The sequence below is a fragment of the Cervus elaphus genome, chromosome 9 (genome assembly GCF_910594005.1).
Source record: "Cervus elaphus chromosome 9, mCerEla1.1, whole genome shotgun sequence".
Lineage (NCBI taxonomy): Eukaryota > Metazoa > Chordata > Mammalia > Artiodactyla > Cervidae > Cervus > Cervus elaphus.
The window spans coordinates 95,726,217-95,753,819 of record NC_057823.1 but is presented as its reverse complement, the minus strand read 5'-3'; the positions used below and the strand labels follow the sequence as shown (position 1 = coordinate 95,753,819).

Genomic DNA, 27,603 nt, shown 5'->3' with positions numbered 1-27,603 from the left:
CCTATCTCTCCAGTCTTACCTCTTCTGAAACAGAAGGTGACTGTGGCAACAATTTTGTTGACTTCCTAATTGCTGTTCAAAAAAACAGGTACTTATAAGCCATGCTGCTTACCGCAGTGTCGGGGGGTGGACCGGCTGCCTGGGTGGTTGGAGCTGGGGTTTGGGAAACCACCTCAGAGACGACAGCTGAAAGTTTAGCATCTTCAAACTGCTTTTGTAAGAAAACAATAACAAAAAAATGATTTGACCCATAATGTGTTGTAGCATATTATGCCCACAATGCCACCACTTAAATAAAACCCTTGGGACAGCTTTATCATGATTGTTCTCTTGATTTAAATGGCAACACAGCAGCTTAAGAGCCATTTTATTCTATTTCCTACTCCAAGCATTATTTTATACAGTTTCCTATTTTCTCTTCCTGCTTATTATCCTAAATAGTCAATAAGCTAATTATTTCAGAGTTTTATGGTTTATACATTTCTTGTTGCACATTTAGGTTGATGGCAGTGTTTTAGCTTTGCTCTTTGTAATGAGTTGCTCTGAGTAAGTTCTAGAACTGACTCTCTTTATGGTGCTAGCTATATTGTACCAAATACCCTCTCAAAAGCTGCTAGAAGATCATGCAGCTAAAGGCAATGAATGGGTATGCCTGTCTCCCGCAGCCTTGCTTGCCTAAATTAGACGCTTCTCCTATTTTTAATTCTGTTCATATATCAGGTATAAAATATAAGTGCTACTATTGCTTTAATATTTGGCATGCAGGATGAGGTTTCAGTTGTATCATTTTTTCTTAATGTTAAGTAGTGTATTATTCTATAATCTTTCTGAAATAATGATGTTTCTCACTTTAAAGATATACTAAATCTGTCATTGATGGGTTTTTTTCCCATTGGCGTTTGGCTTTGCTTTCTGAATCAGAACTTTACTTTTTAACATTACTGTATAATAAATCCTGGCACTTAGTTGGATTAATCGTCCCTAAAAATACTAAAAAAAAAAAAATGCTTTTCAGTATTTTTTCATATTTTTATGCATTTATTTTTCAAATATATTGGACAGCTCAATTTTAAATTCTCTTTTCATATGTATACTTGATAGAATGCATGTTCATTGGTTCTATTAGTCACACTGTTGAAAACACCCACTGAGTTGGAGCAATATTTCCTGATGGAATACATCTTTAATGGCCACAGTGGGTTGAGGGCCACTAATTTCATGACTGTGTCCTCATCTCTTGTGTCAGATTCTAAGTCACAAGTTTCCACTTATTTCTGCTACCCTAAAAAGTGAGGCACGAAAACCAGGACTCTCAGGAGACTTACAGGTGATGACGTGTCTGAGGGGACAGTGAAGTCCTCGGACAGAGCATCCAGGAGGAAGTCGTCACTCACGGGCTGCAAAGAACCAGGAGACGTGTCAGCAAACTACGTCATCATCAAACTACTTTGTCCTCTCCAAAGTACTGTCACTGCGTATATGCTGATCAGCTCATTACACAGAACGCTCTGCCCTTCCTGAATTAACCATCAGGACCAAAGGAGAAAGATATACTCAGAGAAAAACTGGCTTGCTTACTGGGAGCGGTTCCTTGACCTCTTTTGGCAGCAGTGGTTTTCCGTCTTTATCCTATGCAGGCGGAGAAAAACAAGGCATTGAGTCATTTCACATGTATCCTAAGTGTGCACTCTGCAAACAGCATAAGAGGTTGACAGGTTATATCTGATGATGTACATTAGGAAGTCGATTCCTCATTCCAGGAAACAGATCCTCTCACCAGGAAATATGCTCTGCTCAGCTTGTGTCAAGAAACAGCTGGCTGACATCCCCTAGGCATGGGGGCTGCTAATGGGGCTTGCCAACTCCAGAAGCCCACGGACAACAGCTACTGTGGTGTGTGGCACAGCGTGCACGGGACACTGAGGGGACATGGGGATGAGACCCTCGCTGGCCTGGGGAGTGGGCTTTGCACAAGTTGCCTGGGTAAAGCTGGTTAACTTTAGAGGCAATGCCTCCAACCAGTATGCACGGACTCTGTGCCAAGCACCTATACCAAGCCCTGGGAAAATTCACCCTAGGGGTATAATGCTCAAAACTTACAGTTCTGATGGTGCCAACCTTCAAATGACCCTAAGTGCCACTTCTGAGTAACGGGACAAAATCAATAAAGCATTTGGGGCTCTTTAGTAAAAGGAGATTTATAAATAAACGGTAAAATCCCATTTATATAAACATGCAAAAATGTGTAAGCACAAGGTTCTCTGTACACACAGTTAATCCTTGGAAAACTGCAGGGGTTGGGGCACGGACATCCCAAGCAGTTGAAAAAGTCCATGTGTAATTTACACCTGGCCCTCGGTATCCTCAATTCCGCATCCGTGGATTCATGGAAGGTGCAATGCTGTAGTGTTTACTAGTGAAAAAAGCCCGAACAGAAGGGGACCCAGGCAATTCAAACCCGTGTCACTCCAGGGTCAACTGCACAGTTCCCCTGATACACTGGTCAAGGTGGTTTTCGTTTGCTCTGTGAACATTCGAGGAGATGCAGAGGTCAAGGGTATCACCAGCTTCCCTTTAGACAAAGCGCTCTCCCCCCATTTCCACGTCCTCTGCGTCCTCACGGACCTTCTGATCACTGCCCAGTTAGGGGGGGGAACAGAGTCCGGGTCTCGCTCTCTGCCACCCCTTAGCTGCAAAGGCAGCAAATCTGCCAAGGGACACATAGGAGCGGGGATGGGGGCACATCTGTTCCACACTCACACTGAGATCGCCCCGAGACAGGAAGGGGAAACCTGCAGTCTACCTCGGGGAGCTGACTCTCCTGAGCAGGCCTGATGGGAGGAGTTGAAGAACAACACAAGATCTAACCCAGAGATCAAGCCAGCACCTGGACATGTTATGAAGCAATAGGTAATTCACAATGGGTGAGATCCACAGTTGAGGATGAAACAACCACAGAATAAAAGTGGCCAGGAAAGCTAATCAGCTACATTCTTAGAAACTGCGATGAAAATCCAGCAAAGGGAGAGAGAAAGTAACCAACCTCCAACCTCCTACTCTAAAGAGAGTTATGGCCACTTGACCAGCTTTACTGAATGCGACAGCTGCTTACGGGCCACATGGTCTAAGGATCTTATAAACAAACAAGCCCAAACAGATAGAAATGCCATGGTTTTGACTGACTGTGAAATGCAGAAAAGCAGCAGACTAAAGGGACCCAGCATCATAAACTTTCAATCAGGGAGAGCTCAGTATAGTTCCTATCTTTGCCACAAAAATGGACTAGTGCAAATCGATGAACACAAAGAGTATCAATTTGATTTTCCTGCATTATTCATGAAGTCTGGTAGAATATTCTGTTAAGTAGTGGTCTCTCCCATATCACTTATTCTGTACAATCTGTATATTCAAAATAAAGGAAATGCGTCAATTTTATCACTGGCTATATTGAGTTGCTCAGTCATGTCTGACTCTTTGTGACCCTATAGACTGTAGCCCGCCAGGCTCCCCTGTCCATGGGAATTCTCCAGGCAGGAATCCTGGAGTGGGAGGCCATTTCCTCCTCCAGGGGGTCTTCCCGACCCAGGAATTGAACCTGGGTCTCCTGCATTGCAGGCAGATTCTTTGCCAACTGAGCCACCAAGGAAGGCCATCTCACTCATTATATTCAATGTCAAATAGGCTATTTTTCAACTTATATCTAAGTTTTGTAAATTCTTCCTCAGGAAGTGATTGGTTCTCAGATGGTAAAGCATCTGCCTGCAATGAGGGAGACCTGGGTTTGATCCCTGGGTCGGGAAGATCCCCTGGAGAAGGAAATGGCAACCCACTCCAGTATCCTTGTCTGGAAAATCCCATGGACGAAGGAGCCTGGTGGGCTACAGTCCATGGGGTCACAAAGAGTTGGACACGACTGAGCAACTTCTCTTTTGTTTGGTTTTCCTATCTATCTGTATAAAGACTTCCTGAGTTTTCTTTATTTCTGGTGTTGTAACAAACCATGTTATCAGACATGAAAATCTTAGACTTCTTTCACCTAAGGAAGGAGTGACAGGCCACTGAGGAATATTTAGGCTTTACAGCGGGTGTGCTAACAGGATGTTGGTTAACGAATACCACTTGATGTTTGAAATACTAAGAAACACGACTTTTATATCCCAGGTCTGTTCCCATGTCCCTTCTTCATGTACATGAAATTCAATATGAATGAAAATAAGTTAGAAAAAAAGATCCCAGCCTGTTTACCTTGGCCTCTTCTAATCTGTAATCAGGAGGAATTGTTTCTTCTTTTTCACCAAGTTTTTCACGATCCTCTTCTTTGGCTTTCTCCTGAATGAAAATTAAACCGTTTTCATTGTTAATACATCGTTCTCTGATAAGGTGGATGCCTGAGTGACTGAATCCGAGGTCAGTGAATCCACTGTGAGGTTCCCGCAGCAACTGTATCTTTGACGCTGTATCCTCCTGGGTGAGCAGGCTCAGACACCACTGTTTTCAGCCTGCCGGGCTAAGGGGAAGCTGTGAGCAGCATCAGGCAGTACCACTTCCCGCCTTAATCCTTGGCGGTGGAAACCAGGTGGACAAGGTGAGACTCAGAACTCCGAGCTCTGCACGCCAGCCATCCCCTGCTGCAGCCAAACACTGCTGCTCACTCTGGTTTCACTTATTAAACAGGACACGCACCGTAACAGAGGAAGCCAGCGGGCCAAGTGTTGCACAAATTTTTTTTTTTTAAAACTGACTGCCTTATCTGGGGAGTTGGGATGACCAATGATAGCTCCTTTCTAGGAGTTTCTGAGCCGCCATTACCTTGACTTTATCCTCCACAGGCTTTCCGTCTTCTGGATCTGCTTCCTTTTTGCCCAGGCTTCCAGCCAAGGCTTCGACAGCATCATCTGGCACCATGCCCTTCTGAAAGCACAGCAGTGGGTATACTAAATAGGTGGTTAACTACGCCTTTTAAAAGAGACTCAACGAACAACTCAGATGAGCATATCCTTCTTTCATGCCTAGATAAGAAGCACGTGTCATCTTTTCATAATTTGGAAAATCTACGGAATTAGAACCTAGGTTTAAAAAGCCTGACGTGTTAAAAATGAGGGCAAGTTTCTTACATTAAACATTAAGAGTGTGCAATTTATAAGCTGGCACCGAGAAACTTTTAAGATCTCACCAGCATTCTGGTTCAGAAAAAAGGAAGCTCACTGGGTGGGGAGGACCACAGAGAAGCCGAAAGCCAGGAAAGAAGAGGAGGACGTGATCTTCAGGCGACTGTCCTCGAGATGGCACAGAACAGAGGTTCAGGAAAGCCCTCGAGAGGACCTTCTTCCCAATGAAACAGCCAGGCCTGCCCTGGAGGCGAGGGCTCCGGCTAAGCCTGTAGGCACAGAAGCCTGTGTTCCCTGTGTGACTTCTACTGGTCAGAGTGGACTCAGGCCAGTTCAGATGACGGTCTGTGTGACCTACTAACCCGAGTGATACAGTGAGGGCAGTCTGCCTGTGGTCTAGCTGATGAAAACGAAACGTGCTCCCTATGATACAGTAGTAACACTGGACACGGTGTTATTAAAAAAAACAACAACTGGATGAACATAGAATGTAAATGGCATAAAGGGAAAATAAAGAATAAATTATGTTTGGGCTAAAAGATAGGACTAGAGCTGGCTTTTTTCAAACCACAGGTCACGACCCATACGTGAGCAGCGCTTAAATCAGTTTAGCAGGTGGTGGTCAGGCCTATTTTTAATGAAGAATATAAAACTGAACGCATCATGCATATCAAGGATAAGTACCATTGACTAAACTATTGTTGCTGCTGTGTGGGTTGCAGAATTGATGAATTCCTCACAGTTGGTCTTGATCCAAAGTGTGAAAGCTCCAGAATTAAACAGTCTCAAAGATTATTCTTATCATAAAAGATACATGACCTCACATGGAGTACATATTAGAGTAAAAGTGTCTTTCTGTTTTCTATAGCTTAGCTACCCTCCTAAGTAAGAAAACTTGTTCTGCTGCTCAGCTGCACCACAAAAGATCACCAGGGAATAAAGGGCGGTCAAGTGGGAAGGGATTTATCACCATCTAGTGGTTAGAATACTCATTGGAAAAGGACTGATGGTAAAGCTGAAACTCCAATACTTCGGCCACCTGATGCAAACAGCTGACTCATTTGAAAAGACCCTGATGCTGGGAAAGACTGAAGGTGGGAGGAGAAGGGGATGACAGAGGATGAGATGGTTGGATGGCGTCACCGACACGATGGACATGAGTTTGAGTAAACTCCGGGAGTTGGCGATGGACAGGCAGGCCTGGCGTGCTGCAGTCCCTGGGGTCGCAAAGAGTTGGACACAACTGAGCAACTGAACTGTACTGAACTGAACTGAGTGGTTGGAAACTCCATAGATTTTTTTTCCCCAGGGACAACAAACATCCCTGAGGTATTCAACCTGCTTGCGATTGTAACCAAGAGTTGCTGGGGTCCCCAAGTCTTAGCCAGGCAATCTCATTTTTGCTACCTGATCCCAGTCACTTGCTCACACTTTTGTTTTCTAGTCTTTGCTGCAGAATCTTTGGAAACCAACGCTGCCTTCGTCTGTGTCCTCTGACTCCAGAAATAAGTGAAATGGAATTAGAAAAGCTAGGAGAAGCAGCAGTCTTAATAACTAACAGATCTAGAAACAGGACTACGGACGAAAGCTTCTATCTCCATGGTCAAGTTCAGAACTAGAACTCAAGTCTCCGGATGTGCTCAATAAACTTTCTTTTTCTACCACAAGAATGCAGACGGCAGACACTCATCCCTGCCCTCCCGGCTTACTGTCTGCTCTTGCTCACTCATTCCCCAGCCTCTCTGGAGTTCTCTGACCTTTATCACATTCTGCGCCTATTCTTTTTGGCTCCCATGGGCATCACAACCCCAGAAATGCCAAGTGACCTCAGCGGTGATAAACTCCACAACCGTGGGAACCAGAGTTGGTGGAGTAGAGGCCCAGGAGCGGGGTAAGAGAATGGAAAATCCAGGGCTCTAATTCTCCCCCCTTTCCAATGCTTGACTCTCTCTCTACAGTCAAGGTAAAGCTGGAAAGGAGGTAACTGGCTCTTAAGCCCTGGCAGTCACAGTCGACAGGACAGGGAGCGGCCGTATGTGTAGGTACCAGAGTTCTGCACCGGAATGTTGGCCATTGTCTTTATGACTCCAACCACAGCCTCTGTGCCTACCTCCTTCACAGTCTCTGCCAAGATTCTCTCTGCCACTTCTGTTCTTTACCACTCTGGCCTGTGACCTGACTCCCACGATGTCACAGTTTTTGGAGGGTACCCTGAGAATATCCCATGCAAAAAAGGAGGTCACGCCCTGTCCAAGGCAGGAGGGAGACTGTGACGGGATTTGCCGATGGCACCCAGGATTCCCTGCCAGGAAGCAGCCACGTGGGATACCCAGGACACACGTCCCATACCTTCCTCAAGGCGCTCTTCTCTCAAACAACTAAATGCACAGACCCCAGTATCCCAAGGGCTCCACATCTCTGTGCTGGCCTGTCCTGGGTTCACTGGTCTCCCCAGGAAACAGTGCTGCCCCCACTTCTCAGCAGGATCCTGTCCTCCACATGTAAGCCTTTCCAAGTTCCTCCAGAAAAGGAGTTGCTTTACCAACTTTCCTTTTCTCATAGGAGAAAGATCAAACTGAACTGTGAGCGTCAGACCTGGCCCATATCCACACTAGACTTGAAGGGGACTGAGTGCAGGCACCCCATCTTAAACCTGGCTGAGGTTCTGAAGGGTGAAGTGAATTGCTCAAGGTCCATTCAAAGTTCATTTTCCTCATTAATGAGAGACGTGATCAGAACAGACTTCACAGTGTCCTCATGAAAATGTAATGAGAAGATACTGCAAAGCACCTAGAAGAAGTTAGTTATTTAGCCTGTAGATTCTCTAAGTCCGTAGTAAGGAAGCATAGTTCCATCAGCTGGTATCCTCTGAGTCAGAATCTATCTGCTAATGAAAACAAAACTTGCTGAATTCAGAAGAACACAGATTCAACCAGTTAAATAGCACCCTTCATGCAAAAGTCAGAACATCAGAGACACAAAAAGAAGAAAAGGAAAGGAAGTGAGTCCATATGTCGCCATTCAGTTGGGAGAGAAAAGGAGTCATGATGATAAAGGTTCTTCTGTGTTTTTCTGTGTATACACAGAACAATTATACAAAAAAGATCTTTAGGACCCAGATAACCACGATGGTGTGATCACTCACCTAAGCCAGACATCCTGGAGTGCGAAGTCAAGTGGGACATAGGAAGTATCACTACGAACAAAGCTAGTGGAGGTGATGCATTTCCAGCTGAGCTATTTCACATCTTAAAAGATGATGCTGTGAAAGTGCTGCACTCAATTTGTCAGCAAATCTGGAAAACTCAGCAGTGGCCACAGGTCTGGAAAAGGTCAGTTTTCATTCCAATCCCAAAGAAAGGCAATGCCAAAGAATGCTCAAACTACTGAACAATTGCACTCATCTCACACGCTAGTAAAGTAATGCTCAAAATTCTCCATGCCAGGCTTCAACAGTACGTGAATTGTGAACTTCCAGATGTTCAAGCTGGTTTTAGAAAAGGCAGAGGAACCAGAGATCAAATTGCCAACATCCGCTGGATCATAGAAAAAGCAAGAGAGTTCCAGAAAAACATCTACTTACTTCTGCTTTATTGACTACACCAAAGCCTATGACTGTGGATCACAACAAACTGTGGAAAATTCTTAAAGAGATGGGAATACCAGACCACCTGACCTGCCTCCTGAGAAATCTGTATGCAGGTCAAGAAGCAACAGTTAGAACTGGACATGGAACAATGAACTGGTTCCAGATTGGGAAAGGAGTACATCAAGGCTGTATACTGTCACCCTGCTTATTTAACTTAAATTCAGAGTACATCATGCCAAATGTCAGGCTGGATGAAGCACAAAATGGAATCAACATTGCTGGTAGAAATATCAATAGCAGAAGATACCACCCTTATGGCAGAAAGTGAAGAACTTCAGAGCCTCTTGATGAAAGTGAAAGAGGAGAGTGAAAAAGTTGGCTTAAAACTCAACATTCAAAAAATGAAGATCATGGCATCTGGTCCCATCACTTCGTGGCAAATAGATGGGGAAACAGTGAAACAGTGAGAGACTTTATTTTTTTGGACTCCAAAATCACTGCAGATGGTGACTGTAGCCATGAAATTAAAAGATACTTGCTCCTTGGAAGAAAAGCTATGACAAACCTAGACAGCATATGAAAAAGCAGAGACATTACTTTGTCGACAAAGGTCCATCTAGTCAAAGCTATGGTTTTTCCAGCAGTCAGGTAGGGATGTGAGAGTTGGACTATAAAGAAAGCTGAGTGCCAAAGGATTGATGCTTTTGAACTGTGGTATTGGAGACGACTCTTGAGAGTCCCTTGGACTGCAAGGAGATCCAATCAGTCCATCCTAAAGGAGATCAGTCCTGAGTGTTCATTGGAACACTGGATGTTCATTGGATGTTGAAGCTGAAACTCCAATACTTTGGCCACCTGATACAAAGAACTGACTTATTGGAAAAGACCGTGATGCTGGGAAAGATTGAAGGCAGGAGGAGAAGGGGATGACAGAGGATGAGATGGTTGGATGGCATCACTGACTCGATGGACAGGAGTTTGAATCAACTCTGGGAGCTGGTGATGGACAGGGAGACCTGGCATGCTGTAGTCTGTGGGGTTGCCAAGAGTCAGACACAACGGAGAGACTGAACTGCACTGATAAAGGTGCAGACTTTTCCATCAGGACAGTTAATAAAAAGTACTTCTGGCTGTTGGTGGGACTCCAAATCAGCTTGAAAGACACAGGAAAGTGAAGAAGCATGATTATCCACAGTAGCTGAGGAGCTAGAAAGCATGTCAAGAGGTTAAAAATAAAACCACCTGAAATAGTGTAAACATTTAAATCTAGCCTGAGTTTCCAGCTCCTCCCTGGAGCCCAAGGTGAAGGATAATACAGCTATCTAAGATTTAATTTTTATCTTGTTAGAGCAAGGTAATACAATGGTAATACACAGCAGCAAGGGCAGGGGAGGAAGAACAGTGCTTTCTCAAGACATTTCTCAGCGCCCAGAGGGTCACTCACCGCTGGAGCTGCCGCGGGCGGAGCCGACTGCACGGAACACATGGAAGTCCGAGGCACGTCCTCTGCCACAGGCACGGGGGCGGCGGCCGGAGACGCCTGCAGAAAGAAGCAGGCACAACGGAGGATTTCTGAAATACCCAGTTATTAAAATGGAGCAACAATGAACCAACAATAGTCTGCTACCCTACCTGCGGTGAGGATGATTTCCTTGAATGCCTAAGGATTCTGAGCAGTGAATAAGTCAAGGCACGCTAAACCTCTCCAGCTACACTACTTCATACTTCAACTTGGTTTTACCTCTCACCTTAGGTAGGTTACTTAACCTCTCTGAGATGCAGTTTCCACATCTGCAAAGTGAGAACGATGACAGTACCTACATCTCAAGGCCTTTAACGAGATAAAACATGCTAAGTGCTCTTACTGCATAGCACAGTAAGCTCAAAGACTGTTTTCAGTTCAGTTCAGTTGCTCAGTCATATCCAACTCTTTGCAACCCCATGAATCGCAGCACGCCAGGCCTCCCTGTCCATCACCAACTCCTGGAGTCCACCCAAACCCATGTCCATTGACTCGGTGATGCCATCCAACCATCTCATCCTCTGTCATCCCCTTCTCCTCCCGCCTTCAATCTTTCCTAGCATCAGGGTCTTTTCCAATGAGTCAGCTCTTCGCATGAGGTGGCCAAAGTATTGGAGTCTCAGCTTCAATATCAGTCCCTCCAATGAACACCCAGGACTGATCTCCTTTAGGATGGACTGATTGGATCTCCTTGCAGTCCAAGGGACTCTCAAGAGTCTTCTCCAACACCACAGTTCAAAAGCATCAATCCTTTGGCACTCAGCTTTCTTTGTAGTCCAACTCTCACATCCATACATGACTACTGGAAAAACCATAGCCTTGACTAGATGGACCTTTGTTGGCAAAGTAATGTCTCCGCTTTATAATATGCTGTCTAGGTTGGTTATAACTTTCCTTCCAAGGAGCAAGTGTCTTTTAATTTCATGGCTGCAATCACTATCTGCAGTGATTTTGAAGCCCAGAAAAATAAAGTCAGCCACTGTGCCTATTATTTAGATGATTTGCCATCATATAATACATAATGTTATATAACATATAATATTATATAGCTGTAATATATATATACATATATATATATATATATTGCAGTTATGCAATATTTAAATACATCATGTTTATAGCACCCTGTGAGTTGTAAATAGCTAGGTACAAATGCAAGGTAGTAAGACTATCCCAAGAGTTCTCAAAAATGAGGTCCTGCGACCACCAACCTCAGCACTGCTAGGGAACTTGTTAGAAATTCAAATTCTTATGCCCCATCTTAACATAGTAAATCAAGAATTCTGGGGATGGGGCTCAGTAATCTGTGCTTTGATAAACCCTCCCAGTCATCTTGATGCACAATGAAGTTTGAGAGTCACTATCATTTTGTCACAAGAGTAAAATTTCAAACAGGTTGCTTTTATTCCAGACATTTATGGCAGCAAATCCTATATGCAAGGTGCTTACCAGATGATCATTAATAGTGTATGATCTCTTCTTTCAAGAAATTTACTATGTAAAAATATGTACACATGTGAGAAGTAAAGACCAAAAAAGCTAAAACCTTGTTTGCAACAAACGTCCCAACAAGGATATAAAAAGAAAGCATGACAGACTTCCCTGGTGTGTTGTATTCTGCTTCTTAAGAGTTGGAAGGGTGGTAAGGTTTGGGGAGGGACATGCAGGAGACAAAGGCCATATTTTAGCAGAGCCCTTTAGGGCTGACTACAATTTTAGCTGATACAGAATTTGGAGAGGTTATTTCAAGCAGAAGGAACCACACGAGGAAAGCCTGAAGACACGTTAAGTGCCTACCATCAGAGTTTAGTGACAGGGGACACATCTTGGTAGGAAAGGACGCTGGTGGTGGTGGTTATGGTTTCGTCCCTCAATCGTGTCTGACTCTTGTGGCCCCGTGGACTGTAGCCCGCCAGGCTGCTCTGTCCGTGGGATTCTCCAGGCAAGAATACTGGAGTGGGTTGCCATTTCCTTCTCCAGACTCAAATAAATAAGCAGGAACTTTTTTGGGAAGCCCCTGGAGTTGGAACAGGTGGGTGTTGTTCCACCTGTTCCTGAGAAAAGACATGCCTGAGAAAGGAATAATGCCAGTGGACACGTGGGGCGGGCTGGAAGGGGACCAAAGACAGGGGCCATGGCCGTCTTGAGGTGATAAGTGATGACAACTTCAAGTAGGTCAGTTACAGAAGCAGGAATGGAAGGAAAAGCATGGGCGAGAAGGCTCTCCTGAAGGGAATAATTGGTTACAGGACCTAAACTGCAAGGAGATCAGGGTCAGCTTGAGAAAACAAAGCACATCCATCAACAGGCAAGATGAACACGGCATGTGAAAAAATATGGCAAAACGGGCCTTTTCATCAGCTGCTTCCTGCTAAAATAGTTTTGGTCTCAGCATTTTCAAGATCATAGAAAGACACTGAAAAACAATCAAAACTGGAGATTTTAAATTTTAGAAACATACCTCTGTTTTTTCAGTTGGCTTAGATTGTTTTTCTTTACACTTAGACCGGTCAAAATCTTCTGAAAGTTCATCAATGAGTTCTGATTCACTCACGGGCTGTAATATAAGGAATATTATATAGTATGAAAAGAATTATTTTTTTTTTTTACTTTGATAGAAGAAAAAAGCTTCCATAGAGAAAAAGTTTTTCTAGTTAACATATTAGGTTGTATTTTAGGATCTAAAACCCAAAGCTAATTGATACAGGGCATACATTTCATTTATCAATATGAGATAAATGTCATGCAACAAATAATGAATACTGAGCACCCAAGTACCACAAAAAATATTAAAGGTTTATTCAGCTAAAAGTTTTCCTGATACTTCAATTTCTAAGTAATTTTGTTCAAATAAAATTGCCCATTTCCAGTGAAGAGCTGCATTGTTTTTCTTTATGTGATTGTTTTTTATACTTCCTCTTGACTTCCGTCATAAATAAGTCAGAGGAAACATAGATCATATAGTCTCTTTCTGTGAGAACGTGGGGTTTTGGCAGGAAAGTTCTGTTATCCCTAGTTCCTTCCGGTGAAGTGGTATTACTTATTTACTGTAATTGGTCAAAATCTCCACATGCCCTAATCTAAGACAGACAGTTTAGTTCAGTCACTCAGTCATGTCCAACTCTTTGCGACCCCATGAACCGCAGCACGCTGGGCCTCCCTGTCCATCACCAACTCCCAGAGTCCACCCAATCCCATGTCCATTGAGTCGGTGATGCCATCCAACCATCTCATCCTCTGTTGTCCCCTTCTCCTCCTGCCCTCAATCTTTCCCAGCATCAGCGTCTTTTCCAATGAGTCAGCTCTTCGCATCAGGTGGCCAAAGTATTGGAGTTTCAGCTTCAACATCAGTCCTTCCAATGAATACCCAGGACCGATCTCCTTTAGGATAGACTGGTTGGATCTCCTTGCAGTCCAAGGGACTCTCAAGAGTCTTCTCCAGCACCACATGGCATGTAATTCAGAAGCTCAGCCCAGAGATGGAAAGACTGAGTTTCGAGCCCAGACCTTGCTACTTCCTAGCCATTTGACTTTGGGCTATTTACAGGATCCTTCTATGTCTCAATTTCCTGTAAAATGGGGATAATACTAGTGCCTTCCTCATTCAGTGAGGACTCAAAATGATAACACACAAACACCATTTGGTGTAGTGTCAGGCACACAGTAAGTGACTAATAGATGTAGCTGCTTAGTGTCTTCCTGACAGGTAACTATGCTGGTTAACACCAAATTAAGTAAAGGTGGTATAGAATCAGAGCATTTGATGATGAGATTAGGATCAAAGGAAATGCTAATGACCTAATTTGAGGGCCCTCTTGATATTGGCTCCTATATTCAATGAACGTCACCTATAAACTTGTAATAGGTAATAATTCATGAGGTAAATAATCATTAAAATGTGTGAAATGGCCGAGTGTTGCTGTCAAAAGTTCCTTTCTCCTTAATACTAGGCTGGCATACGAGTGTCCACAGTGAGATCTGGTCTATGAAAATTATCTGTTTATATCTTACAGTTCTATTGTATTTTTTTTAAGTATCAGAAAAAAACTTATTTCCTCACCTTGGGTTTTTCTTCAGCTTCTGGCAAGAGTGGTTTTCCATCTTTATCCTGTGAATGAAATTGAAAATTCATTTAAAATGAAACAATAAATTTTGCTTTCTTATCCCATTAAGTTTGTTTTTGAAATTCCAGGGTATGAGAGAAGAGACTATCTTTTGCCGATATGTTGGAGTGAGTTTGTATTTCAAATTAATTTTTTAAATAAAGTATCAGAATAAGGAACTGAGTTATAAAAATCAAGACCAAATGCTATAAAGTAACAATGCAAGTACTTTTTTTTTAAAGTTACTGAAAAATAATTTCCATCTTTGGATAAAGAAGTAGAATTTTTTAAAAGGTTCTTTGGCAAGAAAGATGCAGCTTCATCAAAGAAAGGCTGAAAAAAAGGTTTTGATTCTCCAATCAGGGTGAAGAGGTAGATCTCATTCCTATAAAACTGTTTTAATTGTTTGGACATTCACATTCTAGAATATTTCTTAAAATACTTTATACTTTCCATATATAAGCATTGCAACTATTTTCCATCAGACGTTTATGTGTATTATTTCAAAGATAAATGACAAATATAATTACAGGGATAAGTCCAGTCTCCTCACGCCAAACCAAAACTACTTTCACTAAAGACATTGGTAAATCATTATATGTTTCTCTACCACTTACAAGGTCTATGTGCTTTTATCCATCGGCAGTTAGAGAAAATATAAACTCACAATTATTCCTTCCACTTTAAGGTTAAGGATCTGTGTCAAGAATGGTTAATAGCAAACACTTGAATTTGTGGAAATTTTAGTGACCACACACGGTCACTACTTAGGAAACCCTCTTTTAAAGGGTCCAACTGTTCAGGACAGAAAATAAAAGTTTCAGGGTTTCCAGAGTTGTTATCTGAACCAGGACAGACATGCCCTGAAGCCTCCTGGGGACAGACAGGGCAAAGCAGGACACATGGGCAGGAGCAGCGAGCCGCCGGCATGCAATGAGGTGAGCAACCTACCGTGGCCGGTTTTAATCTATAGTCCGACGGGACTGTTTCCTCATCTTCACCACATTTCTTTACTTTCTCTTCTTTGGCTTTTGCCTGAAGAAAGTGGAGGGGGAAAAACAACATTTGGATCATACAGGTAAAATAAGACATCACTCTATGGACCCCATGGGTGTCGAGGAGAAGACCAGATCAGATTAAAGGGCCTAGTAAGCAGCCAGGAGAAAGGCAGAATAGGGATACTAGAGGCAGAGGAAAAACAAGCCAGCCAGGAATCCCGGGGAGGTGTCCTTGCCCTGTCTCCGTGACACTGGGAAGCCACCTAGACTTTCTTTGCCTCAGTTTCTTCAGCTGTAAAATGGGGCTACGTCTTTAAGAACCCTTACCTAGCTCTCTTGATTTGTAAAGACCAGCAGAGAAAATGAAACAAATATTCTTTGAAGGAAGTTAGGAAGAGGGTACAAGTTAGTTGCAATTATTTTACAGCCTTCATCTGTCATACTCAATGAGGTACTTACCTAAGGGGGAGAAAAAAACAAAACAACGCTCAGGAGTGTTAAACTTGTTCAGTGTGAAACAGATGAGAAATGGGAGAGACATCCCATCACAAATCTGGCTGATCCATGGATAACTGGTTTTACTTTTTTCAAAGAACTCCCTTCAGTAACACCAAGATTGACTGGATTACTGAACCATGAGCAACCGAATGCATGTCCATAAAAGTGCACTTCCATAGCACATCAGTGGCTTTCAGGATGGAACATCTGCATTGTAAGTTACTGGTGGGTAATGTGAAGTTTCATGATACATAATAATTTGTATCAGTATGAAGATACAGATTTAAATCACAAGCCAAGGAGCTACTGGGCACAAAAGCATGTGTATATATGTGTGTGTGGGGGGGGGGTGGTGGTATTTAGCTGATTCTAGCTCACCTTATTGCTCCCATGTACACCTCAGCCTAAGACGGTGGTTCTCCATCGAATGCTTAGTTAGTTGATTAATTTTAAAATATTTAATGAGCACTTTTAATAAGCCAGGTACTTTTTCTAGGCTTTGGGATTATAGTTTTATTGTTCTATAGAATAATAACTGTCATTAAGGGATGAAAGGATTTTTAAAAAATATTTCTGGTTATATTCTACTTCAGGATATAGAGGAAGTCCTACTACACAGAAGTTCTCCCCAGTTCAGGGATCTGTGAGGTCTCTAGCTATAAAACAGTCCTCATGAAAGGGTCACCCATATAGGACTGTGCCCCCACTTGGGCTTGTGAACAGTGAGTCATATGCACAGCTAGATACCTTTCTATTCCTCTTTGATTTTTATATTTCTTAAATGCCTGCACTGTGGTTTGTATTCAACAGGTGATGAAAATAAACATCCCCTGAATTGACATAGTTGCAGACTAGATAACTGCACTAGAAACGGTAGTGGTTTCATCGCTAAGTCATGTCTGACTCTTTTGCGACTCCCATGGACTACAGCCCTCCAGGCTCCTCTGTCCTGGGATTGTCCAGCCAAGAGTACTGGAGTGAGTTGCCATTCTCTTCTCCAGGGGATCTTCCAGACCCAAGGATAGAGACCTGGTTTCCTGCACTGCAAGCAGATTCTTTACCAACTGAGCTACCAGGGAAGCCCTAATCAGGGGAGATTAATAATGAGGTATCACTACAGAATAAATATGCCATGGTACATTATTTATAAGAATGGCAAGCAGGCATGGACCTCCTCTCTGAAGCATCACCTGGCATAGAATGTGCTGGAGTGGCCGTGGACTCCTATGCCATATCAACCTTTATGGGGTTATCATAGCAGACTAACCAAACTCAACATAAGGATCCAGAGGGTTAGAAAATCTTCATACTTTACATATAATTAAAAAGGAAAACTAGTGGAAAGAGTGAAAATGAACTGTTCTTTTTGTTCAAATTTTAGGAGTTTGCTAGTTTTCTAGAAGAAATTTAATACATTCCCTGGTATTAAAAAGCAGAGACATTACTTTGCCAACAAAGGTCCATCTAGTCAAAGCTATGGTTTTTCCAGTAGTCATGTATGGATGTAAGAACTGGACCATAAAGAAAGCTGAGCAGCGAAGAATTAATGCTTTAGAACTGTGGTATTGGAGAAGACTCTTGAGAGTCCATTCGACTGCAAAAAGATCCAACCAGTCCTTCAGTCCTGAATATTCACTGGAAGGACTGATGCTGAAGCTGAAACTCCTATACTTTGGCCACCTGATGTGAAGAACTGACTCATTTGAAAAGACCCTGAGGCTGGGAAAGATTGAAGGCAGGAGGAGAAGGGGACGACAGAGGATGAGATGGTTGGATGGCATCACTGACTCAATGGACATGAGTTTGAGTAAACTCTGGGAGTTGGTGATGGACAGGGAGGCCTGGCGTGCTGCAGTCCATGGGGTTGCAGAGTCGGACACGACTGAGCAACTGAACTGAACTGAACTGGTGCCTCATAGGCTAAAGAATTTGTCTGCAATGTGGAAGACCTGAATTCGATCCCTGGGTTGGGAAGATCCCCTGGAGAAGGGAATGACGACCCACTCCAGTATCCTTGCCTGGAGAAGTCCAGGGACAGAGGAACCGGGCAGGCTACAGTCCATGGGGTCGCAAAGAGTCAGACACAACGGAGTGACTAACACTTTAATTCTTCTACATCCCTAAACCCAAACTGTTTAAAACTTATTTTGACATAACTTGTTTTACATCTACTCATCTGATTTTAGTCACTTTAAGAGTCTTTTCATCCTGGGATTTATGTTTATACTTTCCCTCTCCAAATTACCATCTTCTTAAACCACCCTAATCAAACAGCCCCGAGGAAGAAGTGCCCTTGGCGAGCTGCCACGCAGCCCTTGGTGGTGGACCCCCAGGGTCCTGTCGGGACCACCCTTTCCTCGAGATGCTGTGCCTCCTCGCACCCTGTTGCAATCCAAGTTCCGCTTCCCCCCAGTACATTACTTGGTCCTGGAGGACAAGGGTGGCTTCTCCCGCTCCCTTGCCTTTGCCTTCGTAAAGCCTTTCATGCCATTCGGCGCCCGGCGAGTCCTCAAAGAGGGTCGATGATAGAAACTGGCCCATTGGGGACCGGGCGGTCCCAGACTGGGACTGGGAGTGGCCGAGACCCACCTTCCCCCGGAGACCCGGAACAGGAAGTGACAGGGGAGGCTGCAGCATTGTGACAGCGACGGCCGCCAGTTGCCACCTGCGCTGGGAGGCGGGCGCTCCGGAGGGTCCCCCACCACTGCCTGGCCCAGGGTGCCCCCAGGAGGGTCCCCCACCACTGCCTGGCCCAGGGTGCCCCCAGGAGGGTCCCCCCACCACTGCCTGGCCCGGAGTGCCCCCAGGAGGGTCCCCCCACCACTGCCTGGCCCGGGGTGCCCCCAGGAGGGCCCCCCCCCACTGCCTGGCCCGGGGTGCCCCCGGGAGGGCCCCCCCCCACTGCCTGGCCAAGGGTGCCCCCGGGAGGGCCCCCCACCACTGCCTGGCCCGGGGTGCCCCCGGGAGGGTCCCCCACCACTGCCTGGCCCGGGGTGCCCCCGGGAGGGTCCCCCACCACTGCCTGGCCCGGGGTGCCCCCGGGAGGGCCCCCCACCACTGCCTGGCCCGGGGTGCCCCCGGGAGGGCCCCCCACCACTGCCTGGCACGGGGTGCCCCCGGGAGGGCCCCCACCACTGCCTGGCACAGGGTGCTCCCAGGAGGGCCCCCCACCACTGCCTGGCCCCGGGTGCCCCCAGGAGGGCCCCCCACCACTGCCTGGCCCGGGGTGCCCCCAGGAGGGCTCCCCCCACCACTGCCTGGCCCGGGGTGCCCCCAGGAGGGCGCCCCCCACCACTGCCTGGCCCGGGGTGCCCCCAGGAGGGCGCCCCCCACCACTGCCTGGCACAGGGTGCTCCCAGGAGGGCCCCCCACCACTGCCTGGCACAGGGTGCTCCCAGGAGGGCCCCCCACCACTGCCTGGCCCCAGGTGCCCCCAGGAGGGCCCCCCACCACTGCCTGGCCCGGGGTGCCCCCAGGAGGGCGCCCCCCACCACTGCCTGGCCCGGGGTGCCCCCAGGAGGGCGCCCCCCACCACTGCCTGGCCCGGGGTGCCCCCAGGAGGGCGCCCCCCACCACTGCCTGGCCCGGGGTGCCCCCAGGAGGGCCCCCCACCACTGCCTGGCACAGGGTGCCCCCAGGAGGGCCCCCCACCACTGCCTGGCCAAGGGTGCCCCCAGGAGAGCCCCCCCACCATTGCCTGGCACAGGGTGCTCCCAGGAGGGCCCCCCACCACTGCCTGGCACAGGGTGCTCCCAGGAGGGCCCCCCCTACTGCCTGGCACGGGGTGCCCCCAGGAGGGCCCCCCTCACTGCCTGGCCCGGGGTGCCCCCAGGAGGGCCCCCCCCACTGCCTGGCCAGGGGTGCCCTCAGGAGGGCCCCCCACCACTGCCTGGCCAAGGGTGCCCTCAGGAGGGCCCCCCACCACTGCCTGGCCCCGGGTGTTCCCAGAAGGGCCCTCTGCTTCTCCTTCTGTTTTCCCCCAGAGGACTCAACAATCCTTTAAAAACTGAAATTTAACATGAAAACTCTCTTCTACCAAACATGAGCAACTCCCCAGCTCCACACTCTAAACATGCATTTGTTCTAGCTATAAAGCAATTATTGCTTGATTTTATTCTAATTGGCGACAAGGTTTCAACACTTTTCCCCAGAGTTATATAAAGGATCTCCCACCCCCCATCTGCAGCCATCTCCCCTCTTTTTTATAAAGAGAAGCACCTAGAACCCTTCTGAAAAGACAGATTTCCAATTTCCATACGAGCAGACAAACCTGTTTCTCACCAGGCCACCGCCTGTACGTTATCTTGTTTAGCCAGGTGTCACTTAAGAATTGGCAAAGGAGATTAGTCGTTCATTTGAAGTATTAAAATTCTGGATGGTTTATAAGACAAACACTCAAATATCCTTCCTGGTTGCTAACTCCCCAGCAATAAAATATCTGAATTAGCCAGACCCTGGAAGTAAGGCAGAACAAAGCTCAGCTCATTTGAGATCCCTACGAAAAACAAAAGTGGTGCAAAAGTTCCACACATGTGTTGGGCATTAGTTTCGTAACCTTGTAAGCTGCAGACTAACAGGCTTTGCATGTGAGCTCCCAGGTCAGTACCTCATCGACCTCCTTAATAGAGCTGGGGTCGAGCTCCGGCTCTGGCTTCCGGGTGCCCAGGGAGGCTGACAGGGCCTCCAGGGCCTGCTCAGTCATGGCGTCCTGAGGAGAAGCAAAGAATTCTGTACGTTAAAAAGGAGACGCCCTCCTCAGCCGAGACAAGCCACCTACTTCTTTGAGACATTCACATTTTGTTAGTAAATCTCTTAAGAATGAACTATGGCTTGAGGAAGGACTCTAGGTAGGCAGTTTTACTTGAAACCCAGCAGAAAAAAAAAGAGAAAGAAATAAGAACTTACCGGTGAGAGGAAACATGGGATGGGACCCGTTTGTACATTAACGGTGCTCCTGGGGGTACACTTCACCTCTTACCAAGCGAGAGGTGCAAGTACCGTAATAATTATAAAATACTTGTGTCAATATCAAAGTACTGTTTTTATTTTTCTGAACACAGGTCCCTTAAAATGACTCTGACAACCCATGTCCTTCAGCCCAGCAGAGCCCAGGAAGCAGGGGGTCCTGAAGTGGCTCATAAATGTAGGAATTCCCACTCTCAGGGGTGTGGTGCCCTCTGCTCCTCCAGATAAAAAATAAACCGGCCACTCCACGAGCCAGAGGCAGAGCAGCGCCCACAGAAAACTCCTCCCTGCAGTATCTGGGCAATCCGCAGACAGGGCAGGTCTTCTCATCCAGCCCAGAGCTGCAGGGCCGCCTTTCAGGATTCCTAAGAATCAGGTTATAGCTGACTGTGGTCAAGGTGGACAGAGTAACTGCAGCAACGCTCCCCGTGAGGGTCACAGGAAGTCAAGGCCTTTAGAAAATCAAGTCAGAGATCTGATGTCCCCAGAGAGTGCTGTCTCTGGGGTCCTGCCCTTCTGTGTAGAGTAATGGTGAGACAATCCTCTCCCACAACCAAGGCACGTGTGCCAAAATCACCCATGAGCATTTGTAGAAACAGAGAAGGCCTGCCTGACCAATATAAGCCTGACTGGTTTCACTATGCCACGCAGGCCCGAGGGGAACAAAGGTGGTCTACGGGTACAATGCACTATTGAGATTCCCGCTGTGCCCCTACCCCCAACCCCCCAGGGGGACCATGCTGAGGTTCAAAGAAGTAATTATTGATACCTCTTCCACTTTCCTTTTTTTCTCTTGGGGTGGAGCAGCACTTCTGATTACCCCAGCTGACTGAGCTTTTAAAGCCTCTTCTGTAGATTTCTGAAAAATAAAAGACAGAAGAAGGTTTGACTGGTAGATGAAGGAAATGGATTAACCAAACAGTAAGAACCAGAAGTAAAAAGTTGGCATCTTGGGGCTTCCCCAGTGGCCAGTGGTTAAGAGGCCGCCTTGCAATGCAGGGGACACGGATCTGATCCCTGGCCAGAGAGGATCCCACATGCCGTGGAGTAACTAAGCCCGTGAGCCACGACCACCGAGCCTGTGCTCTAGAGCCTTCGAGCCACGACGACTGAAGCCCGTGCACCTAGAGTCCCTGCTCTGCAACAGAGAAGCCCCCTGCAGAAGCCTGCACATCACAACTAGAGAGCAGCCTTCACTTGCCCCAACTAGAGGAAGCCCCAACGCAGCAATGAAGACAGTGTGGTAGAAAATAGTTTAAAAAAAAAGCTGTTGTCTTAAAAGTAGTTTCTAACAAGTTTCCCTAATTGCATTAAAAACAATACCTCTTTCTTAGTTTTCTTTCCATCAGCTGCAGGGGAACTGCAGGTGAAGTCTGATGACAAGGCATCGATGGCATCATTGGGCCCCAGGGGTTTCTAAAGAAACAGGCAGCATGACGGGTCACACATGGGAATCATTCAAGTGACAGAACAGATTACAAACCCAGCAAATGATGAATGCACTCGTGCAATTCTTTGACTACCAAAGGAGATACTTAACAAAATAACTCAGATGAAAGCCTATGCTTGGGAGGAAATTGGATGCTCAATGAATATTATTTTTCTGTTACTCTCAACATACTTGTTACTACGTTAGTAGGATATTCTCATCCTATTTTTAATAATATTTATTTTGTCCTAAAACTTTCTTGCCCCATTCTTCTTTCCTTCAAAAAGAAAAGAAAAAACTAATTAGGAAATAAACAAGCACTGAAATGAGCCCCATCTCCTCCCTCTTCCTCTGAATAGATGGAAACTTCATCTGATTTAGAGATCACTATAGTCATAATCCAAAAATACAGAATTGATAACTCTATTCCCCCAACCAAAGATATGAAAAATGTTAAATCTGATCTTGGAAGACATTTATGTAAACTCACCGAGGAGTCTGGAGGAGGGGCTGCGATCCCGTCTTTTTTCTGAAACAAATATTAGTTTGATGATGCTGAGAAGGCAAGATTAATCCTTACAGTCAGCAAAATGCATCCCTCAGTGAGTGCAATGGACTGAACTGCGTCCTCCCAAAACTCACATGCTGAAGTCCCATCCCCCAAAACCTCAGAATGTGACTCTATTTGAAGATGGGGCCTTTACAGAGGTAATTACAGAGGTATTTAATTTAATTACAGAGGTAATTAAGGTGAAATGACAACATTAAGATGGGTCTTATTTCAATATGACCAGTGTTCCTATAAAAGGGGGAAGTGACCCAGAGATCCACAGAGAGAAAAGACGACATGCAGATATGTACACACGGAAAGAAGACATGGAATTATTCCACACAGAGGTATCTACATGTGGAGACCAAGCAGAGGGGCCTGAAACAGAACAAACTCTGCCCACATCTTGATTCCAGTCTTCGAGCCCCCAGAATTGCGAGACAGTAAGTTTCTGTTGTTTAAGCCATCCAATCTGTAATACTCTGACATGGCAGCCCCATCAAACTAATATGGTAAGCTTCAGAGTAATGACAATTTCACAAGCCCGTTATTTTATCTAAGTTAAAATAACTGGATATATTAATGTGATAAAAATGATAATTCCAAAGAGAAAACAATAAGTTGTAAATACGTAACTTTAACTTACATTCAAAAGTTCCCTATATTTTGGAGGCTGTGTGACTTCTCTTTTACCCAGTTCTTCTATGTAGGTAGAACTCATTGGATCCTAGGGAAAAAAAGTACGTATAGGGATATTAGCTGTATAATTCTAAAACCATACATATTTCTTAATATAATACATACATAATGTATAATACATACATACATAATGTATACATAATTCTTAAACCAAAGTACTATTCCATTATTAAGTTACAGAACTATTGAGATTAAATACAAATCATTAAGAAGCCAGCATTTTATGCAACTCTGAAATTTTATGTTTCTACAGATATTTGCCCATATTTAATTGGCTTAACCCATAAATAATGCTATAAAATATTCTAACCAATATATTAAATTTGATTCCTATACAAAATACATTTTATTTTAAAATATTTTGCATTATCTAATATTTCTATACCTACAAAAGAGCAGTTAATAACAGTGAATTTCTATATAACTCAACAGATCTAGTTATTTATGTAATAAAAAAAAGTCAGAGTGATGTCTCTTTTTCAGCACTCTCCAATCCAATTTTTCTTCCTTGTTTTCCAGAGATAGCCACCATCCCAAACTTTATCACATCCATCAGTATAAAGCTGAGTATATTTTAAAACAATTATTCCACATGTAGGTATCCATAAAAAATATACACCATTACTTTGCTTATTTTCAAGTGTTACATACATGGTATCAGATCAAATTCTACATATCATTCTGCAATGTACTATTTTTTATTCAAAATTATGCTTCTGTAATGAAACCATATTGATATATGAACAAACCATTTTAACCACTATAAAGCATTCCACTTGTCATCAGCTTGTTTCATGTTGAATGAAATCATTTCCAAATGTTTCACCTGTTCTTATAACTCCTTACACACTGGGCAAGGCCCTCTCCAGGGAATCTGTCTAGACGTGGAATTGCTGGTTAGAGGGTATGCATATATTCATGTGACATCCACAGACTCCGGGCCACGTGTCAGACTTTTACACTTCTGCCAATCAGGTAAGTGTGAAGTGCTGTCCCTCTGTGTTTTAGAATCATTTTTCTAATTACTAGGGAGACTTTCATGTCTACTGGCCAAATTTTCTCCTAATTTTATAATGGGTTGTTTTTTTCTTACTTTCAAAAATTCTTCATAAACTCTAGAAACAAGTCCTTTGTTGTGTCCGTTGCAATATTTTCTTCCAATCTATGGAATGTCTTTCTTAATACCAAAGAATATATAATTGCTTTTTATGAATCAGGAATAGAGACGAACTGAGGGTAGAAAATATCTAGAAATCAGAATAAGTTCAAGTCACAGGATGGAAATATCTGGAAACCATAAGGACGGAAACCTCAAAGACAGAACATAAGTCTTTGTGACTCAACAGAGTACATCCCAGCTGTAGTCTCAGAAGAAACAAGCAATCAGTGGTTGCTGATCAACACAACTTGCATAGCTCCCTGGGACAGTTTCCAACCACAACACTCATGGTCAGTTGCTATCACGGACACTGACAGCATTCTGTTTCTCTTCAAGTGACAGAACACTGTGCATCCCTGTGTGCACCAGGACGATGACCTATTAGCCCTCCAACTCACTAGGTATGAATCTTTAGAAACATCAAGATCACATACCGAAACTTCCGGTCCAGTATATGCTGGCTTATCTTCTTTCGTCTCTTCAGGTTCTCCTAAAGTGTCTATTAAGTCGTCCAGAGCAGTATCCATGTCTGACTGGAAAACAGAGCAGATATGTAAATGCTACTAGCTACACATCCTTCACTTTGACTTTTTAACTACCGAAAGAAATTCTATGTAGAAAAATACCAAACACCAAAAGTTCTTCAACTATCAAAATGGTTAAAGTCTGGTCTGTAATAGAACTTATTAAAGTCCCAGAGTTCAGACTCTAGGTTGGCAAGATAGAAAGCCACATTCAAGTAAGAATCACAATTTCAGTAAGTCTAAAGGCATTAACTAGGTGAACAAGCATATGGTTAATTACGGCTGCCAGACCACTATACCCATAGTCAAAAGAAAAAAGAACAAAATACAAAGAATGATGATCATGTTGCTATATGAAAGAGGGAAAATGCCTGGCATTGTTTATCAATTGTTTCCACCTCTCCCAAATAAAATGTGTCTCAAAAATGGACTGCCCTGTGGTCTTTTACTCACTTGTGGATTTTTGTTAACTTGCTCGTCTGAAGATGTTTACAAATAGAAACTTCCTGAAAGGGATGTTAAATTTATAAGAAGTGACAGCTTATTTTGTCGATATGGGCTTAAAATGGTAAAATGAAAGAAACAGTGCCTCTATCCTACTTTTGAGGTTAATAATGACACATTGTGGGACTTCCCCTGTAGTCCAGTGGTTAAGATTCTGGGCTTCCACTGCAGGGGGCATTATAAGGCAAGGGTTCCATTCCTGGTGGGGGAAGTTCCACATATCTCACAGTGTGGCCAAATAAATAAAACAACTTGTTACTTAAAAAAAAAAAAAAAAAGATTCATTGTGAAGACTAAGCTGCTTTTAAAGGGAAAAATAACAAGTTGAGGAAAGACCCTTTACTATTTAATTCAGCTTAAAAAGGATCGCTTTTTTTTCTGCAACAACCATGTATCTACTACAACTTCAGGAACTCACCAGACTGTGTAATAGAATCTGGGGCCTGTTAGCTTTGGGCTGATTCAATTGGAAATTTCAGAATAAAGAAGTGCCTGGCATTCTTTAGATTTCTTTAATCCTCGGTTTAAAGAAAGCACATTTGCAGGAGAGAAACTGAAATGTAAACTCCTTGATATATAACTGGAGTTTTCAGAACAGAGGGTTACAATATAAAATGTTACAAACATACATGAAAAAAATCACACTTCCAACCCAGTTCCATTAGCTTCAAACAACAATTCATTAAAAAGGTCTTTTAAGTTACCCTCACCTCATATTGTCTGCCCTCGAGAAATCAGATCACGACAAGCACAGAAACTCTGAATAAATACCTATGCAAAAATGCACTGTTGTCTTCATACCTTTCCAGACGGTTTACTCGGTTTGGATTCAGCTGGTACGGCTGATATTAACGATTTATTTTCTTTATTCTGGTGGGGATTGAGAAAGAGATAAAAACTCCTCAGACAGGGTCATCAAGTTCAATAATATTACATACTTTAAAATGAATACATTGTAACACAAATAATATTGATCATACACTGGACATCTGCTCTGTGCCAGACGCTACATGTGCTATATACTTTTCAGAACATCATAAGTAATAATAATAATAATATTAATCTCATTTAGTGACGTAACAAGGCTCAGAGAGGTTGAGTAACTTCTAAGGTCACTCAGTTAAGGACAGCACTAGGATCTGAATCCAGGTCTACCAATCTCTTCCTTCATGGCTCTCGGCTGCCTCTCCCAGGACCTGTAGCTAGTCTTTGCAACGCTCATGAATTTTTTCTTATCACAAGGCAGCCACTGTTTCTAGGTGCTGTTTTCTTGGTCTTTGTACCCACACATCAAGACCTCCACACCCCTTGCTTTGTCAAATCATCACACACTCTTTCCTTCATTTCCGTGAAATGAATGCCCTTCCCACCACTGCTTCAGTTGCTCCGTCCGTAATTGCCAACAACGTTCTAACCTGCGATTTCCATGCCTTTACCCGGACAGAATCTTCCCTCCGTTCCTCTGCCAGGCACCCGTCTCCTGACTCTCACCTCGCGCAGCACCATCCTGGTTCTACACTGGCATCTGTGCCCTCTGCCCCCTCTGGCAGACCTTCTGCTTTGCCCCTCGCCACACACACTCTGCGTGTTTCAGCTGGGCTGCTGGGCCCAGGCAATCATTCTCTAGGGTCAGGGGCCAGATGCTTTTGGGGCCAGGCAGGAACTAAATGGCAAGGTCGCTGGGTTGAAGACAATGGGAAACTGTCTTATTTGAAGGTCTCTGAAATCTGCGCAGCAGAGCTTAGAAGCAGAGAATACAGGCTCAGACGGTCTGGGTTTGCACACCATCCCACACACACACACTGGCTACAAGCGGCTGCAGGCAGGTCACGTCTGAACCTCTGTATCCTCGTGTGTGTGAGAACCAGGGTAATCACCGCACCCACTGCAGAGGGCTGTGAGGGTTAAACTAACTGATCGATCACAGTGTGAAAGCCCGTGGTTGGGCACATGCT

General features: G+C 44.5%; 1 protein-coding gene across 12 annotated transcripts in view; it reads right to left on the bottom strand.

Annotated features, from left to right (window-relative positions):
- CAST (calpastatin) overlaps window positions 1–27,603 on the bottom strand; it is a 124,229-nt gene that overhangs the window by 13,123 nt on the left and 83,503 nt on the right. For 10 of the 12 annotated variants that reach the window (XM_043913667.1, XM_043913664.1, XM_043913663.1 and 7 more), the window contains 16 exons: window positions 26,450–26,518; window positions 25,055–25,153; window positions 23,409–23,489; window positions 22,703–22,741; window positions 22,107–22,199; window positions 21,553–21,642; window positions 20,425–20,526; window positions 15,274–15,357; window positions 14,280–14,327; window positions 12,681–12,776; window positions 10,142–10,237; window positions 4,810–4,911; window positions 4,246–4,329; window positions 1,579–1,629; window positions 1,326–1,397; window positions 113–211 (listed from right to left, as the gene is read on the bottom strand). In XM_043913667.1, the coding sequence (XP_043769602.1) occupies window positions 113–211; window positions 1,326–1,397; window positions 1,579–1,629; window positions 4,246–4,329; window positions 4,810–4,911; window positions 10,142–10,237; window positions 12,681–12,776; window positions 14,280–14,327; window positions 15,274–15,357; window positions 20,425–20,526; window positions 21,553–21,642; window positions 22,107–22,199; window positions 22,703–22,741; window positions 23,409–23,489; window positions 25,055–25,153; window positions 26,450–26,518 (1,305 nt within the window). The remainder of the gene's footprint in view (window positions 1–112; window positions 212–1,325; window positions 1,398–1,578; window positions 1,630–4,245; window positions 4,330–4,809; window positions 4,912–10,141; window positions 10,238–12,680; window positions 12,777–14,279; window positions 14,328–15,273; window positions 15,358–20,424; window positions 20,527–21,552; window positions 21,643–22,106; window positions 22,200–22,702; window positions 22,742–23,408; window positions 23,490–25,054; window positions 25,154–26,449; window positions 26,519–27,603) is intronic. The other 2 variants (XM_043913668.1, XM_043913666.1) reach the window with 1 other exon arrangement.